This window comes from Gekko japonicus, unplaced genomic scaffold (assembly GCF_001447785.1).
Source record: "Gekko japonicus isolate JY-2015 unplaced genomic scaffold, Gekko_japonicus_V1.1 scaffold4833, whole genome shotgun sequence".
Lineage (NCBI taxonomy): Eukaryota > Metazoa > Chordata > Lepidosauria > Squamata > Gekkonidae > Gekko > Gekko japonicus.
Genome location: NW_015159855.1, coordinates 39,607 through 58,491, shown reverse-complemented (window position 1 = coordinate 58,491; position 18,885 = coordinate 39,607). Strand labels below are relative to the sequence as shown.

At 45.7% G+C, this 18,885-nt stretch overlaps 1 protein-coding gene across 1 annotated transcript in view; it reads left to right on the top strand.

Annotated features, from left to right (window-relative positions):
- Window positions 1-1,549: 1,549 nt before the first annotated feature.
- Window positions 1,550-18,885, top strand: part of LOC107107704 (glypican-3-like) — a 50,676-nt gene continuing 33,340 nt past the window's right edge. Inside the window, exons 1-3 of the mRNA XM_015408017.1 lie at window positions 1,550-1,606; window positions 3,440-3,583; window positions 13,577-14,302. Of these exons, the coding sequence (XP_015263503.1) occupies window positions 1,550-1,606; window positions 3,440-3,583; window positions 13,577-14,302 (927 nt within the window). The remainder of the gene's footprint in view (window positions 1,607-3,439; window positions 3,584-13,576; window positions 14,303-18,885) is intronic.

Here is an 18,885-nt window from a genome sequence, read left to right as displayed (position 1 = left end):
ATGCCAGTAGCTCACCAAAGTAGGATTTTTGCTCACAAGATGCCGCAGCTTAGAGGGAACATTGGTGGCCACCTGTCTGTTTCCTGCCTTCCTATAGCAATTGGAAGCTCTCTACTTGAGCCGGGTCTGGGTGTGATAGAGTTGGTGCCTGGCTGCCTCCTTCACTCCTCCTGACACTGTACTGGGATTTGTCAAGTCTTTCATTCAGTAATGCTGTTATGTACCAGAATGTATTTGTTTTGCTGCTTGTGGCTTCTTTTGCAAATGTAACTGGATTTTTATTCTGTTTTCATTTTTGCACAGTTATGCAGGTTGTTAAAAGAATTTCCATGCAGTCCCCATTCCATTGATTTGGACTGTGTCAATTACATTCTCAAATGAAAGCAAACTCTTGTTCTTGCAAGAAATAGTAAAAATTATTCAGGCTTTTTTTTTGGCCGTCATTCTGTTCCTTGTAGCCATGTGTGCTAATTAGACAGCAGAAAAGCTACATAAAGTTTTATATGGCCATCATGTACAGCACTAAATTAACTTGTGCTGCATCCATTAATTAAAGGAAAGTTGTGTAAGGCATTGGTTCTATTAAAGTTTTCAGTACTGTTTCAAGATGGTTGTTTTACAGGCAGACATTTACCTTGAAAATGACCCAAGAGCATCCTCTTGAGATGACAGTCAGTCCCCCCACTCCAGTTGATACCTAGGGCATACAGAAATGTGTTCACAACTGTCTGTCCCCCATTCGTGGTGATCCTATACAATGGAGGTACAGCACAGTTTGAGTATCATCGGGAAATGACACAAGGTTGGCTGCTGCAGTTGAAGTGTATAAATATATATTTAGCAAATTTCCTGGTTGCCGCCGCTCCTGGAGCAGTGTTTCTGAGCCTTCCCTTTGCCTGCCTTTCAGACAGTTACAAGCAGTTACAAACAACACAAACAACAAGACGTTCTGGACAGGTGTCCTGACCCCTTTCAAGATCAGCATCCCCTCAGGAGCATCCTGCTTTCCCTGCAGGTCTCCCCCCCACCCCTTTGTCTCCCTCCCCCCTCCCTCTGCCCGTTGCTGTCCATTGGCAAAGTTCACATCTCCTTGCTGAGTTCTCCGGCTGTCCAGCAGGTGCTGCAGTTGCCTGGCACTTTCAGACCCACTGTTTGAAAGCCCCAAGACCTTGGCCTTGGAATTGCTGGCCTCAGGGAGGTACTGTGTGAGACCCCTGTTGGGGTGATCCCCTTGATCCATGCACATGACAACACTGCTCCACACACGGGTTTGGAGTGCAAAAAAGACTTTATTCGGGCTCAAGCCCACGCCACTGTTCTGCCTCCTGGCCTGTTTCCTTTGCTCTGTTAGCTAAAACAATAAATAAAAAGTCAATAACATAAGTAAAGTCAATGGAATAAATAAAAAGATCACTAAAAACAAGCCAAGCCAATTAAGAGACAGCCTAAAAGCACATAAAACAGAGCAGTCTAAAATGTTAGTAAAAACAATCCTCAGGCTAGGAGCAGATCATAAAACAACTAAAAAAGAAAGCCCTTAGTTAAAAGCATGGATAAGGAGAAATGTTTGGTCTGGTACCTTAAAGGGAAGATAGGTGGATATCAGGTAAGCCTCAAGGGGGAAGAGTATTCCAAAGGTGAGGTACCACGACAGGTAAAAGACCTGTTTCTGTGCATTGCACATCTTTGTTCTGTAGATAAGAGACACAGAGACTGACCTGATAAGGTTTCACCCTAGCTCAAAAAAGAGAAGGGGGAAGGGTGGTTGTATTCCAAAATGGGGCAAAACAAAGTACAGGGGAAAGCACACCGTGTGACTGCACACAGACTTTCAAATAAAAAGTAGTACAGTTGATCTAGCATAGCTAGTTACACTTTACCTAGACTGTAGTAAATTCCTCAGACCTGCAGGGTTCTTGCAGTAAAAAGATTTCAGAGGGGTCTTAACCTCGAACCACCATCCTCCAGTCACTAGATTCACACCGTTCTGATGGAGACAAAGAACAGGTCCAAACCTCCCAATTACTTATGGATAATGGAATCTGACCTAAACAGGCCTCCTCCCTAAGCTTGATCAGCTGTTTCAGCCAATCCAATGTAAAGCTCCATGCCTGATGTCCGAGGCTAGCGTTACCAATTAGACAATTACCAAATTTTTAATTTATTGATTTGGTTTATATCCTGCCCTCCCCCACAAGTGGGCTAAGGGTGGGTCACAAGAGGTCATTTCACAGTAAAACCAATATTAAAATATACAACTTAAATCCAGTTTAAAACCAATTCAGAATAAGATGGCAGGTCGGTTCATGGTAGACCAGAGTCCCTCCTGCATGGGTGCTGGCTGGATGGCCAATAAGGCATCCAATTCAACTAAAGATGCTGTGCAGATCTCTTCAGCATTGTAGGGCCATTAAAGTATTAGCATGGGGGGCTGAGATGGTTGGACATCTGCTGCCTCAACCGAAGGCCTGGTGGGACAGCTTCGTTTTACAGGCCCTGAGGAATTGTAATAGGTCCTGCAGGGCTTTGATCTCAAGTGGGAGCATGTTTCACTGGGCTGGAGCCAGGGCAGAAAATGCCCTGGCTGTGGTTGAGCCAAGACAGACATCTTTCAGGCTGGGGCTACTAGAAGGTGTTGATCTGCAGAGCATAAGGCTCTCTGGGGCACATATGGGGAGAGACAGTCCTGTAGGTATGTCGGCCCTGGCCGCCTAGGGCTTTGAAGGTTAATACCGAAACCTTGAACCGGATCCGGTACTAAATTGGCAGCCAGTGCAATTGGTGCAGCACCAGCTGAATGCACACTCACACAGAAGTCACAGTCAACAGGTGCGCCACCACATTTTCATTGGTGCAGCACCAGCTGAATGCACACTCTCACAGAAGTCACAGTCAACAGGTGTGCCACCACATTTCCCACGAGCTGCAGTTTCCGGGTCAGATTCAATGACAGTCCTGTGTAGAGCATGTTACAGTATTCCAGCCTGGAAGTGACCATTGCATGGGTCACTGTAGCTGAGTCCTGGGAGAAGAGATAGGGAACCAGTTGTTTGACCAGCCAGAGATGGCAAAAGGCTGATCTGGCAGTGTTGGTGACCTGGGCCTCCATGGAAAGTGAGGCATCCAGAATCACTTCTAGGCTTTTCACCCTCAGCGCTGGCTTCAATGGCACCCCACCCAGGGTTGGAAGCCGGAATAAATCCAGGATGGAGGCATCATCCAGGAAAACCTGGAGCTGCTCAGCCACTGCTCTTTCAACTACCTTACCCAGGAACGGAAGGTTTGATACTGGGCAGTAGTTGGCCAGGACTGCAGGGTCCAATGATGGTATTTTCAAGAGCAGTTGCACCACCGCCTCTTTTAAGCCCACTGGGAATATCCTAGAGGATAGAGATAGATTGATTATATCCCCCAGGGTCTTAATCCACCATTTCCGCAGGCCTTAATCCGCCAAGATGACCGTGGGTCAAAAAGGCAAGTGGTGGGCTTCACCGCTGCCAGGATTTTGTCAGCCTTCTCCTGGGAGAGCCGGCTGAAACAGTGTGAAGCAAGACTGGACCTGAAGACAGACAAGGGGCTTCTAGTACCCTTACTGTATCAATTGTGGGTGGGAGGTCCTGGCAGCGCGACAAGACTTTGTCTGCAAAATAGCTCGCAGATGCCTCACAACTGATAGCCAATTCCTTATCATTTTATTTGCCTTGTGGCAAGGAAGTCAACAATCTAATTGTCCTGAATAATTGGGCCAGGTGAGAGCTGGCAGACACAATGGAGGCTGCATAGAAATCCTTCTTAGTGGTCTTCAGTGCCATCTCATAGGCTTTCATAAATGACCTATAAGATGTTCTTGCAGCTTTGTCATGAGTATACTGCCACTCTTGCTTTAGCTGTCTCAGCTCTTGTTTCATCCTCCGTAGCTTCGGGGTATACCACAGGGCTAGTTTGATCTGAGAATGGGAAGGGCTCTGGGCGGTGATTACATCGATGGCTTCAGAGAGCCAGCTGTGCCAGTCCTCCACCAGCTCATCCAATGAATCACCAGGGGGCATCGGATCCCCCAGTGTCCTGAAACCTATTTGGGTCCATTAGTCTCCACAGGTGAGCATAAATTTGCTTGCTGCTGAAACAAGTAGGGTTAGGAGTGTTCAGCTGGGCCTTCAGAGTGAAGTGGTCAGACCATGGTGCTGCATCAGCAGCCTCCAGATCCACATTTATCCCCAGCCCCAAAATAAGATCCAGCAAGTGGCCCACTTGATGTGTAGGAGCCAATACAAACTGGGAGAGTCCCAGTTCCACCATGGATGACACTAAGTCCCTGGCCTGAGAGGATGCCACATCATCAGCATGGACATTGAAGTCCCCCAGGACCAGCAGCCTGGGGTATTCCAAAATCCAGCTTGATAAAGCCTCCAAGAAGCCCAGCAGGGTATCTGCTGGTGCATTAGGCAGTCAGTGCACCAGCCAGATAGCCAAACTCTCCTCAGCATCCCTTACTGGACCAACACATTCAGTGTCAGCAATTTTAGGTGTGGGGAGTGCCCTGAAAGAGAGAGGCTCCTGGATAAGCAACGCCCCCTCCACTCTTTAGTCTGAGACTGGTGAAGGACCAAGAAACGGGGGGGGGGGGCAAGTTGTTTCAGGGTGAAAGTCTCACCCTCCCTCACCCAGGTCTCAGTCACATATGCCAGGTCTATTTTTTTATTTTTTTATTTCGGATTTCTACCCAACCCTCCTGGCCGCAGCCGGCTCAGGGCGGTTTACATAAAACAATATTTTATTAAATATATTCCCGCAGACTATTATAATAAGTAAATATAAAGAAAACTATGGAAATTAAGGTCTACACTTTGCTCTTGCAGAACTTTGATCTTATTATTTATATACCTGGCATTGCACAACACCAGTGTTGGAGAAAGGTATAGTAGCCCCACAACCAACATCTCTCGGGATGGGATGCAGGTAGGAAGGAGACCAAGCCTTACCATATCTCTACCTCCTTCCCTTATTCCACCTTGTCCCACTGGCATACCTCCCCTGCCCCCTATTACTGGTATCCCCAACCTCAACATGGCCTCCCCTGATAGATCTTATTAGCCCAAATTTAGCCCAACTAAGCATAACAGGTCTGAACCCCCCAATATACAATAATCACTAACATTTCCCAACCTAATTCCCCTAACACCATCTCACTATTTCCCCAACCACCTCCCACCCTCAAAGCCTAGCAAATCGCCTACTCTACTAATAAATAAAATTCCAATTAAATTGTTAAATTAAAATTCTCAGTTCAAAATACAATCTAGTTAATCAATTTATAAAATTCATTATTCTAATTAATTTAGTATAAATTAATCAAATGCTCCTAATAGTAGGGATAAAACAAATCAATTAATTAAACCCTTCAATACTAGGCTGGGGGATGGGGCAAATTTGTTTCTGTGGTCAAGGTGAAATTTTACTTCTCTGGCCAAAGCAGCAGTTCATAGAGCAGAGCACTGTCTGCATTGCACTTCTTTCCCTCTGTGCCTGATAGAAGGTTGAAACAGCTGCAGTCTGTCACTTCTAACAAGTAGCTGTTAATGACTCTGAACTACCATGACAAACAGTTGGTCTCATCCAAACTGGTTTGGCAAGGTGGTCCAAAGTGGATTGGGGATGAATGGGTTATTCTGATGTAAAACCCAGGGATCCAAGATCCCGATCTTCTAGGGAGCAATTTTGTACCATATTAAAGGGTTTTTTTGGGGGGAGGGAGGGTCTTGTGTCACAATTAACTGTAGAGCAAGAATTTTAGTTTTCTTTCAATCCTTGTGCTGATTTGATTAAGGAATTGGGCTTAGTTAGAGAAGGGTAAGGATGCATGGCAGAGATCATACTTTAGGGAAAGTGTGGGTCCTTCATGGTAAAATATTTCAAGGTTTTGATCAGTTGCTCCTGAAAACATTAAAAAATGACACTTGCAGAAGGTGGCCATTTCAACACAAACCAGACTCACTTCTCTTCCCTTCCCCTCCTTGTTTAGTTTCCCTCTGCGCTTCCTTACCTTTCCTTTTTCCTTTACCCTAATACTCCCCATGTTGTCCATCCACATTCATTCATTGCACTACCTTTCATTCCCCAACTGCCAGTGCTGAAGCCCAGCAAAGACATTTCTAGGTCTCTGCTGCATTTGTAAATATTCATTGGTAACTTGGGCACTCATAAGTCAGGGAGTTATTGTAAAGTGCCAAATTTTCACAATATACATCTCCTAAAAATGCACTGCATTTGTTTCTGACGCCACTGTCTCTCTACTAGTCGTCTCAGTTCTCGCTTCACCAGCCGCAGCTCCTGGGTATACCAAGGAGCCCGCCTCAGACGAGTCCGGAGAGGACACCTGGGAGCGATCTCATCAATGGCTGCTGCCAGTCCTCCGCCAGCTCATCCAATGAGCCACCAGGGGGGCTCAGATCCCGCAGAGCCCTCTGAAGCTGCAATGGGTCCATCTGGTTTTGCGGGTGAGCATAAATCTGCTCACCGCCTACAACAGGTCGGGGTGGAACATTCAGATGGGCCTTCAGAGCCAGGTGGTCGGATCATGGCACTGCTTCAGCAGAAATCCGACCCACCACAAACTCCGCCGCAAAGATCAAATCAAGCATGTGAGCAGCCCGATATGTGTGGGCCGATACAAACTGCGAGAGTCCCAGCGCCACCATGGATGACACCAGGTCCGTAGCCCGACTTGAGGTCGCATCCTTGGCATGGACGTTGAAATCACCCAGGACGATCAGTCTAGGGTGGTCCAACGCCCAGCCTGATACGGCCTCCAGCAGGGATGGTAGGCTACTGGCTGGTGCATTAGGCGGTCGGTACCCCAGCCAGATCGCCACACTCTCCACAGCCTCCAACATCACGCCAACACATTCTAAGCCCGCAATCTCCATGGGCGGGGACACCTTGAAGGAGTAAACCTCCCGAATGAAAATAGCTACTCTCCCCCCCCAGTCCATGATTGGTGAAGGACCGAATAACCCAGGGGGAAAGCTGGGTGAGAGCTACTGTCTCACCCTCCCTCACTCAGGTCTCGGTCACGCATGCCAGGTCCGCCTGATGTTCCATCACAAAATCCTGAAGGGTTGTGGTTTTGTTGTTAATGGACCTGGCGTTACACAACACCAATGACGGAGGGGGGTTATCAATCCTGGCCCCACTGCCAGCCACCCTTGGGATGAGCCATAGGCTGGAAGGAAGCCGAGCCATTTGCAGTCTCCACGTCCTTCCCTTAATAACATGCCTTGGCCCACCGCTAAACCTCCCCCTCCCCAAGAGCACTGGAATTTGCTGTTCTGACATAGTTAAGTCCTCTGGCCGTCTTCGTTGTACTTCAGACCGCCAGGTCAAAGAGAAAACAGGATGGTCCACGCAAAATTTCAACAACCAATACAATTAAATAACCCTATCCCCAGTGTTCCCAGTCAGACAGCACATCCACCCAGCATTCATTCACTAGCAGCCAGACGTCATCCACCCTGCTGGCGAAACAAGGAGCAGGTACCCATTTATCTACTTGCCCTGGCCCTTGTCGATACTAGCCTAGTTTCTCAAGGGCCCGGAAGGGCCAAATAATTTTGGAAACCTGATTGTAGCGCTCTCTGAGGAATGTATGGGGAAAGGCGGTCCCTCAGGTATGTCGGTCCCTGACCATATAGGGCTTTGAAGGTAAGAACCAGCACCTTGAAATGAATTTGGTATGCTATAGGCAGCCAGTGCAGTGCTTTTAGCGCAGGCTGGATGTGCTCCTGTGTAGGAAGACCCAACAACAGCCTGGCTGCTGCGTTCTGCACCGGCTGCAGTTTCTGAATTTGAGACAATGGCAGCCCCACGTAGAGAGCATTACAGTAATCCAGTTTCAAGGTGACCATCGCATGGACCACTGTTGCCAGGTCATTGCGTTCGAGGAAGGAAACCAACTGCTTAATAAGACGAAGATTATAAAAAGCTGACTTCTCAGTGGCTGCTACCTGGGCCTACCTGGTCATCCAAGAGCACTCCCAAGCGCCTAACCTCCGATGCTGGCACCAACAGTGGCCCATTAAAGGTCAGGAGTTGGATCCCTACTTTTGGCCCGCTCCGACCCACGCACAGGACCTCTGTCTTCATTGGGTTCAATTTCAGTCAGCTCAGTCTAAGCCCAACAGGGCTTGTCTTCCTCCACTTCCCAATTTTCTCAGCCAATTAATTCTCAAGTTTTGTGCCCCCCTCCCCATTCCTCTTGCCTTTAGTCTCTTAAAAGACCCTAGTACAGATTCAGAGTCCCCTTCTCTCTCCAGATTGCTACAGGGGGGACTAATCTCTCTTACCTTTAATGGAGTATAGCTCGTTGCATCCAATCTCAATACAGACTTGCCCTGTCCCTTCTCAGTTAAATAAGTTTTGGTTTGTCTGTAAGATTATATGAGAGGGTGGTTGGCTGGTTCCTCTAGACTGCTGTAAAATAATTTCAGCATAGGTTTGGTAAACATTTGACACTGAGCTTGTAGCTAATTTGTCTAGAATAAGTAGTCTGAAAAACCACTTTAACTTTCATACAGCCAGAACCTAAAACACAAGAACTGAAAATGAATTACTACTTTAAAATGTCTAAGTAATGTTCTTAAGCTTGTTGTTAGCTTTGAGGTCAGAGGAATTATCAGGATTTAATTGCTTGTATCAAAGCCAGCTTTCTAGTGTCTTTTCTGTCTCATTTTCCACATCTGAGTTTTTCATACAATTCACTGCCATGGGGGTATACTTAGTTGCATTCATACTTCAGCTACTCTGTTGAGTTATATCATTCAACTAGAAATAATGCCCGTTGCAGAAATAAATACAACGGGATCTAGAAAGAGGCTCTGGGAGAACTGAGCTTGTAGCTAATTTGTCTAGAATAAGTAGTCTGAAAAACCACTTTAACTTTCATACAGCCAGAACCTAAAACACAAGAACTGAAAATGAATTACTACTTTAAAATGTCTAAGTAATGTTCTTAAGCTTGTTGTTAGCTTTGAGGTCAGAGGAATTATCAGGATTTAATTGCTTGTATCAAAACCAGCTTTCTAGTGTCTTTTCTGTCTCATTTTCCACAGCTGAGTTTTTCATACAATTCACTGCCATGAGGGTATACTTAGTTGCATTCATACTTCAGCTACTCTGTTGAGTTATATTATTCAACACTGTGATCTTAAACTTGATATATCGAATGAATTTTTGAGAAAAGACATTACATGTGTAGACTGGAGGGAGTTGAAATGTGATGTGATCACTTTTCCTTTAAAAAAAAACAAAAACCTTTCTGTGCTGCTTGACTGTTCCGAACTCCTGACCTACTGATGAAGGGCTAGCAAAATGGGAAACTTGAAGCAGCTGGTACCTAGAAACCTGAAACGAATACTTCATGCTGACATCTGCTTCTTTTAAAGATCCCTGTATTTAGGAACTGGAGATTTCCCCCTGGTTGTTAATGCTGTATGTTGCAACTGTGCATAAGGGGTGGGTGGAGGGGGTTAAGAGATGTCTTAGGTGCACCTGTTTTACACAGTTCTTCTTATTGGTACTGAATATATATTATAAGGTATGGAATGTCTTTTGGATCATTCTGTTTTTACTTGATATCTTTGAAGTTTGTGTCTTATCTGTTTTCTTATATTACACAATATTTTTTTAAAGTGTTGTATTTTGGCACCATAAAAAAATTTAAGCCCTTATTTAGTACTTTTTTCTGTGCTGGTTAATGGCCTACTAGATACATTTACTACTATGTCTTTTTCGGAGGATGTGATCTGCCTCGACCTAAAAAAGATTCCATGAAAGAAGTTCCTGCACAACCCTTATTGGGTCCCTGTTGTCTATAATAATGTTGTCTATTTCTAAGACAACTAGCATAAGATTCCTCTGAAGTATCTGTTTCCTCACCAGAAGTTTCTGTATCAGAATACATTTGTAATGGTGATGCCCAAGAAACTCTTTTACCCAATATATTTGTCCACCAGGAATAAATATTTGTCGGAGAATAATCTCTCCTATCTCTTGCTAATTTTCTATTTTTGGATTCTCTAGTTGTAGCTCCAAAGTCCAAAACCTGTTTCTCTAGTTCTGCGAGTCTATTAAAAAATTGATCCTCATATTTTTCTTTGAGAGACTCTGTTGTGGTTATTATATCATTTTGAATGGTATTCACAACCTCCTTAGATTTACGTATTACTAAAAGCATCAAGTCCTCTGAACATTTGCTAAATATTGCCGCCCAACCAGCTTCATCGTTATGAAACATAGCTGGTGGTTTATTAATACGTAAACCCTGTGGAATAATATTTTCTCAAGAATACTGAGAAAGGTATGTAGCATGCAGTTGTACCTTAATGGATTTTTTTTGGAGGAAAAAAAAGGTTGCTCCTAGTAAACTCCCAGGAACATTCAAGTCTGCCAATATTTCTTCTTTCTTCTCTTTAGAAAATGTCAGTTTACCAGTTTGTGCCATGGCTCAAAATAAAGTTGGGTAAACCAAAGGACCACACAGGAAAGATTGTGTAAAACCAAAAATAAACCACACCGTGCTAACTTATATCACAGATTCTCTATTATTGTATAATAAAAATGATACAAAGCTTAAAAGAACTTAATGATACTTGTACATCGATTGCATAACCCTCCTGGGTATATAGACCTCTAGCCGCAGAGCATGAGGGGAGACCCACTCCAGGGTAGGGTTGCCAAGTCCCCCCAGGTGGCGGGGAAGCCCCCGCCTGAGAGGCCCGTTCCCCGCCGGCAGGGATTGGGCTGCCGAGAGGGGACCCCACCCCCAAAGCGCACGACGTACCCGGCGTGAACACGTCACCTGGAGGTGATGTAATCACGTCGGGCATATTGCGGGGGGATGCTCTATCATCCGAGGGAAAACTCTATGTTTTGTGAACAGAATGCATTTGTGAACAGAAGTTGAATCTCTTGGCCAAAACAATAAAACTACGCTCATGAAGGCTGTAGGAATGGGGTTGGAGCAGCTGTGGGTCAGCGGTAGAGCATATGTTTTGCATTCAGCAGGTCCTGGGTTCAATCTGAGGCATCTGCTTTGGGCTATTTATTTATTTATTCTGATTTTTATCCTGCCCCTTGCCCAGCAGTTGGGGACTGGGGCAGTTAACTGCGTAAATACAAACCATAAATAAAAATACAAATATTTTATAAAACAGTTTAACACACTGGAACTCTGGCATGACTATCAGAGAAGCTGATAGTAAGCCCATAAAATGGTCTCTATGGAATGCCTGGAGGAATCATTGCATTTCACAGGTGCTGCAGAACCTAGACAAGGTCCCGCAGGTCGTGAGTCTCATCAGACCAGAGCATTCCACCAGGTTGGGGCCATGATTGCGAGGGGAAAAAAACAACCTGATTGAAGTTAAACAAGCTACTCAAGGGTCAGGCACCACCAGAAGTCTGTGTGAAGCAGAATGCAAGCACCGTGGGAGGTCGTGACGGGAGAGGGGAGTCCTTTAGGTATGACTGTCTCAGATCTTTTAGGGCTTTAAAGGTTAAAACCATCGCCTTGAATGTGACCTGGAAGCCAACTGGAAGCCAGTGCAGCTGCTTCAAAATAAGCTAAATATGTGCAGACTATAATATATCCATCAACAGCCTGGCAGCCACATTCTGGACAACCTTAAGTGTCCAAAGCATCTTCAGGGTCAGCCCTGCAAAGAGTGGAATGCAGTTCTCTTCTGTTACAACTTTTCCTCTGCTTGCCTGCCAACGTAGTGGTGGTCAGGGTGCAGAGCGTGATGGTAAGGCTTAAAGTGCTTGGCGCTCAAGAAACTCTTAGTCTGAGTATGCAATTTTGTTCCTACTTAATAAGCTAACTACATCATGGGCAAGGAGCAGGTGCTTTTGAAGTATGGGCAGAGCCTTTAATCTTAAGTGACTTAATTTGCGACGCTGGCAGTGTCAGTTACAGAGCCTGTACCGCTGGGTTTCTAATCTCCATTCAGATATGATGCAGGCAGGGGGGAAAGAAATGAAACATTAAGGCTTAAAACTTTAATATATATTTTTAAATATTTCATGTGCATACTTTCCCTGCATACTGCATCCACTTCTCATGTGCCACACAGACTGAGCTGAAAACATTTATGCCAAACATGGTTTGCGAACTGTCGAGGTTTGTTTTGCTGTCGAAGGCTTGTTTGTGTTTGTGTTGCTTCTTTGTCACCCTGTTTATGGTGTCCAGGAGGACTGCAAAACCAAGTGCAGGGAGTACATTTAGTATTAAAAAGGATTTCATACCTGCCTGTCATGATAGTCTCTTCTGTTTAATATGTTCACTTACATGCTTGCAGGGGGGGAAAAAGTTACCATTCTTCTCTGAACAGGAGAATCAGGCATGATCTTGGGTACAATTCCTTCCTGGTAGCTTCTGAGGCTTATCATCATCATCATCATCATCATCAATTCCTTCCTGGTAGCTTCTGAGGCATATCATCATCGTTGTCGTCATCATCATCATCATCAGTATCATCAATATCATCATCAATATCATCAGTATCATCATCAATATCATCAATATCATCCAATTTATTAATCGCTCAATCCTGCTGGTGCTGGCTCTGAGCGATTTACAGTTACACATTCACAAGGGGCTAACAATGATTCATAGGGGTAAGGGAGGACAACATATATAGAAATCTTTACATTGCACACGTTCGCAGCCGACGGGGATTTTTTGCTCAGTTGTAGACTCAGACATGTTCCAGACAGCATTTTCCACTCGGCATGGCTTGATGACGTCAGCTTCTTTCTCCAGGACTCTTCATGTCGCAGCGCCGCACTGCTGCCGCCTGGCTGGAACGGCCCATTACAGGCTTCTTGATGCCGAAGAGATCTTCTAGGCTTCCGATCTTACGAGCTGAACATTCTGTTCGCCGGCTAACACCTCCCCCACCGGGGGATTTTGGTGTGCCCACCCTCTCTAAGGAGTGGTACCCATTTTATCTACTCGCCGAAGCTTTCGAACTGCTGGGTGGACGGCGAGCTGGAGACAAGGCTGGTAGCTCACACCAGCGCGGGGCTAGAACTGACAGCAGTTCAGCTCAGATGTTACTTGTAACCAGAGGATAAATCCCCCTCTAGCACCATCCTGCTGATCCAAGCTTAGTTGTAGCTGCAGGTCCAGTCTGACTAAAGGTGAAATGTGATGTGATGTACCTTTCTGAACTGGTAATGGTATGCGACATTGTGACCTGGCAGCAGTAGATCAGCTGGAGTGGGACAATGGACACCTCTGCAACCTAGACTAACTAGGGGGCAAAAAAGTCTCAGAGACATGAACCATGATGTAATGTACTTTCTGTTGGCGATAGTCACGTGTGTTGAAGGTTGCAGATGGAAAGCTAGAGGTTGTATTGCACGGAGGCCAAGTATGGACAGCGGGCCAGGCAGAGGGGCTTCCGTTCCATCTTCTCATTGGCCCCTTGCCTGCAACCTGCTGTTAACTTGGTTTCCATGGAGGATGTGACTTGATATTTTGAACAGTTTTTCTGTTTCTTTTTCAAAATAAAGTTAGTTGACCCCTACCCTGTTTTCTGTTTTTACAGAAGCCTTTGAGATGGTTGTACGACATGCAAGAAACTACACTAATACCATGTTCAGAAACTCTTACCGCAACATGGCTGCCAAGGCTTTTAAATTCGTGGGAGAATTTTTTACTGACATCTCTCTGTATATCCTGGGCTCGGACATTAATGTCAATGACATGATAAATGAGTTCTTTGATAGCTTGTTCCCTCTAGTCTACCCACACCTAATTAACCCAGGCTTCCCTGATCCTTCTCTGGAAATGACTGAGTGCCTCCGGCTAGCAAGGCGAGACCTGAAGGTATTTGGAAATTTCCCCAAGGTCATGATGACACAAGTGTCAAAGTCTCTGCAAGTGACTCGAGTCTTCCTTCAGGCACTCAACCTTGGCATAGAGGTGGTCAACACCACCGACCATTTGAAATTCAGCAAGGACTGTGGGCGAGCTCTTTTGAAAATGTGGTACTGTCCCCACTGCCAGGACCTCATGATGGCCAAGCCATGTGCCGGATTCTGCAATGTTGTCTTGCAAGGGTGCCTTGCCAGTGTGGTAGAGATAGACAGTTACTGGCGAGAATACCTCCGATCTTTAGAAGGCTTAGCGAAAGGCATGCGGAGCATCTATGACATGGAGCACGTACTTCTCAACCTCTTCTCCTTGATACGGGACTCAATTATGTACATGCAGAAAAACGCAGAGAAGCTGGCTGTAACGGTGAGTCCTGCTATGGTTTCTGTAGATCCCGTAGAACATTTTTTCTTGAGGGTTGGGTGTCTATTGTAAATCAGTTTCCGGGGAAGGGGAAACGCTACTTCAAAATGGAAGAAAAAAAACAATTTGTGTGTCATGCAATTTTGTGTGGAATCTTACTTAATGCAGAATATATAATCTCTCTGAATTGTCACTGAATAATTTCAGAAAGCCCTAAGCTTGCTGTAAGAGCTTGGGTAACTTTGAAGAAAAGAACTTGAGATAGCAGTGCATGAGTGAGAGGGTCCCCTCTTTGCTTACATCACATTTCCCCAGAAGTAAAGAGCAGGAGAGAGGAGCGCAGGCCCAGCAACCAAACTCTATCAGAAGGCTGTTCCTTAGTCAAGGGTGGTGTGTCCTGTGTTTGAGGGGGCCTTTGGTGCAAGCAGTTGCAGAGTAGGGCTCTGGTAAAAGTGTGTATAGTGTTCCTCTCCCTGCGTTGTCTTTTCTTTTCCTGTTGCTTTGAGCCAAGACGAAAAGCTGAATATAAATATTTGAATTTACTACCCTTCAAAATACTCTTATCTTTGTAGGAGTTCTTTAGAATCATTCCACAGTATAGCTGAATGTATCAGCACTGATTAACTGTGCAGATATTTTTCTTCTCTCCTGGGTGCCCCAGGAGTAGCAATATGACTTGTTCCGGCAGGAATATGACTTGTCTTCTTAAACTGGTAGTGATCACCAGTCCTGAGACACATTTAATTCTATAATAATTCTGGGGCACTCTTGGAGGCAATATTGCCCAGGAATTTAATATGAACAGAATTCAGCAGATTCTTGGCTGAACGTTTCATGTTTGATTAACATGGTTAGTCACATTGTGGGATAGTTCTTCGTTCTGTACCTTCAAAAGCTAATGCTAGTTGTTGTAACTCAGGATTAGGTATGTTTGTTTGTTTGTTTGTTTGTTTTATTATATTTCTATCCTGCCCTCCCCGCGAACGAGCTCAGGGTGGCTCACAATTAAGGGCACCCTGTGCCAGATATATAAAACATACAAAAACATATAAAACAAGATAAAAACAACCATATGTTACAATTAAAGTGCTCAGTGATGTTAATCCTTCAGATGAATTTAGATGGTGTGTTGTAGATGTAACACAAAGTCCCAGTTCAGCGTGACCGATCCATCACGATGCTGCGGCTCGATCTTCATACAGGGCCAACCCACTACCCCGTTGTTAGTAACGATAATAGTTGGTGGTAGTGGTAGTGGCGGCTCCTAATTAAAAGCCTGGTGGAAGAGCTCCGTCCTGCAGGCCCTGCAGAACTGTAAAAGGTCCCGCAAGGCCCTGATCTCCTCTGGGAGCTCGTTCCACCAGGTAGGAGCCGCCACTGAAAAGGCCCTGGCCCTGGTTGCAGCGAGCCTGGCCTCCCTGTGGCCTGGAATCACTAACCAATGTTGTGACCCCAACCATAGTGCTCTCTGGGGTATGTGTGGGGAAAGGCGATCCCTCATAGTATACTATTGCACTTGCAGGAAGTGTTATACTCAGTGGTATAGTCAGAAGACTCCTGCATCAACCTCACACAGTTCCAGTAAAAAAAAAAAAGAGTAGCAAAACTAGAAAATCACTTCCCTAAGATTTTGGAGACCAATGTCAATTTGGAGTCCACAACTATTGGTCCACGTGGACCAATGGTCCAGATTTGTACAAATCCTTTTGAAATGCATAAGGATATTGGGAGGGATAGTAGCTTGGTGGTAGAACATATACTTTCAGTACACAAAGTCCCACCTACTGTCCATAGGTGCTGTGGGATCCATTTTAGGAGACTTGGGAAGCTGACAGCTCTAGTAGGAAATACTGTGCTAGATGGACTGGTGGTCCGGCATTGATCGAAGACACTTAGACAAGCAACTGCAGGGTCCTTCAGAAGTCTTTTTGCAAAGGGGAGTGGAGGAAATTTCACTCTTAGTTGAAACAAAATGAAGCCATAAAGGGTGATGAAGTATTTCTACCTTACAACAGCTCTTTAATTGCAAGGTATTAGCTGCCGAGGAGGGAGAGAAAGGGCAGGAGATTTTAAGCAAATGACTTTTCTGTTCTGGGATTAATAACTCGTGAACAATTTACTGGTACATTAAAGGTAAACAAAGATCCAAATGGGTAACCAGAGGAGAGTCTTGATTAAGATGCTTGCAGAGAAGGGGGGTGGTATTGCATTGCATTTCAGTTATTTCTTGTAGAGAGAATATTGCCGAAGGGTATGAGAGCCCTCCAGTAACTGTCAGAGTAGGCAGCTGAAGGTTAGCAGGTTTAGCCCTGTGGGGGTGTCACCATAATTATAAGACTTCTTAGCTGATCAATTTGAGCTCATCTTATCAGTCTAAATCTACATATGACAAAAAGTAACTTCCTTGAATATTAAATGATTGATTTATATGCTCAGTTATCACAATCTGAGGAGGAACATTTCCCTTCTGTGTCTGAAAGGAACTATTTTCCCTTTCTAAGATGGCAGCTGCCATCTGCTTTTTGAAAATAAGTAGTAGCATTAAAAGCAAAAACCTCCAAAAGGAGGGTTCTCTGATCAGAAGCACCTCTTTCTTAATCACTTAATCTAGCGAATTAATCACTTCTATGCTGCTGTCTTTTAGAAAGACTCTTTGAGTTACAGGCTGCCTAAAGTTCAGAGGATTCAGGACAGAGGAGTCCCAAGTTCCAGTCATACTTTGCCATGAAGTTCACTCTAGCAACCTGGAGTCACATGATGTCTCTCAGCGTAGCCTACATCAGAGATTGGCTGGCAGGGTAACATGGCATCAGGGAGAAGTGAAACTTAAATGTGATAGGACTAGGGCTGCCAAGTGGGGGCGGGTGGCGGGTAACCCCCCGCTTCGGAGGCCCGATTTCCGCCGCCATGGAATCGGGCCCCGGGGGGAACTCCGCCCCCCGAAGTGCAGTGTGGCTGCGTCACTGGAGGTGACACAACCACGTCAATCACGTTGGGGGTGCGGCCCCAATCATCGGAGGGAAAACTCTATGGTTTTCCCTCCGACGATCGGGGCCACACCTTCAACGTGATCGATGTCGCATGTCACTTCTGGTGATGTGCTGGCGGCCCGTGCGCGCTTTGCGCATGCGTGCGCACATTGAGGACCGGCTCCTGGAGTCCGGCAAGGCTCCCCTGCCAGTAAGAAGATTGGACTTGGCAACCCTAGATAGGACAGAGGCTCTCTGGGTTAGTAGAAAGGCAGACTGGGGCCTTGAAATCTTGCCTGCCTTGGTTAGGGTTATACTCATCTTGAAAAGCCAGATTCGCTGCTTGGGAGTCCGACTGGACACAGCAGTTACCTTAGAAAACTGCGGTAGTTCAGAGTGCTTTTACTGGCCAGCGGTGTCAAACTCATTTGTTATGAGGTCTGGATCTGATATAAATGTCACTTTGTCCGGCTGGGCCATGTGTGCCATGACTTGTAATGCCAGGGACTGGAGATATTTTACTGCTGACCATGACCCATACCCCTCCTCAGCAGAGTTCAGGGCCAAACCAGCCCGCCTCACCCCTTATGGTTGCCAACTCTGGATTGGGCAATCCTGGAGATCTGAGGGAAGACCCTGGGGAGGGCCTGTGTTTGGGGAAGGGAAGGACCTCAGCAGGGGGTATTATATAGACCCTTTCAGTCCACATTCAGACTGGTTTCCCCCAGCTGCTCACAGGCCGAATAAGAGCCCCGGATGGGCCAGTTTCAGCCCGCAGGCTGTATGTTTGGCATGTCTATTTTATCCAGCTGCACCCATTCCTGGTTCAGTCAAATCTAACTACAGTGATCTATGCCTTAGCTACATCTAGACTGTACTATTGGAATGTACTCTACTTAGGGCTACCCTTGAGGAGTGTTCAGAAGCTGTAGCTAGTGCAAAATGCAGCAGCTTGACTGCTAGTCAGGGCCAATTTATTGGGAGCATGTGGTCCCAATATTACAGCAATTACACTGGCTACCAACCAGCTCCTGAGCCTAATTTAAGGTTCTGGTTTTGACTGTTAAAGCCTTACACGGCTTGGGACCAGGATATCTGAAGGCCTGTCTTCTCCCATATGTTCCTGCCTGGGAATTAAGATCATAGGGAGAGGCCCTCCTGACTGTCCCATCAACCCAAGAAGCCTGTTTGGTAGGTCATGAGAGAGGGCCTTTTTAGTGCCAGCCCCACGATTATGGAACAACCTCCCCAGGGAGGTGTGCGTGGCCCCCTCACTTTCAATCTTTAGGAGGTAGTTGAAGATGGCTTTATTTAGGACTGCATTTGATTGATTTGGTGGCATTCTTAATTTTTGGGTTTAAATTCCCTTTTTATGACATTTTATCTATATTGTAAGCTGGCTTGATTTCCATAAGGTGAAAAAGCAAATAAAATATGTTAAGTGTGTGTGTGTGTATACACACACACACACACACAAGGGGGCGGGACCTGCGACACTCGCGGGGGGGGGGAGGAACCCTCCACACAGGAGGCAGAGGAGGAAGCAGCAAGAGGAGGTAAGTCCCCCCCGTCCTGCCGGTTCCTCCCCCTTCGCTTCTACCCCCCCTGCTCGATCTC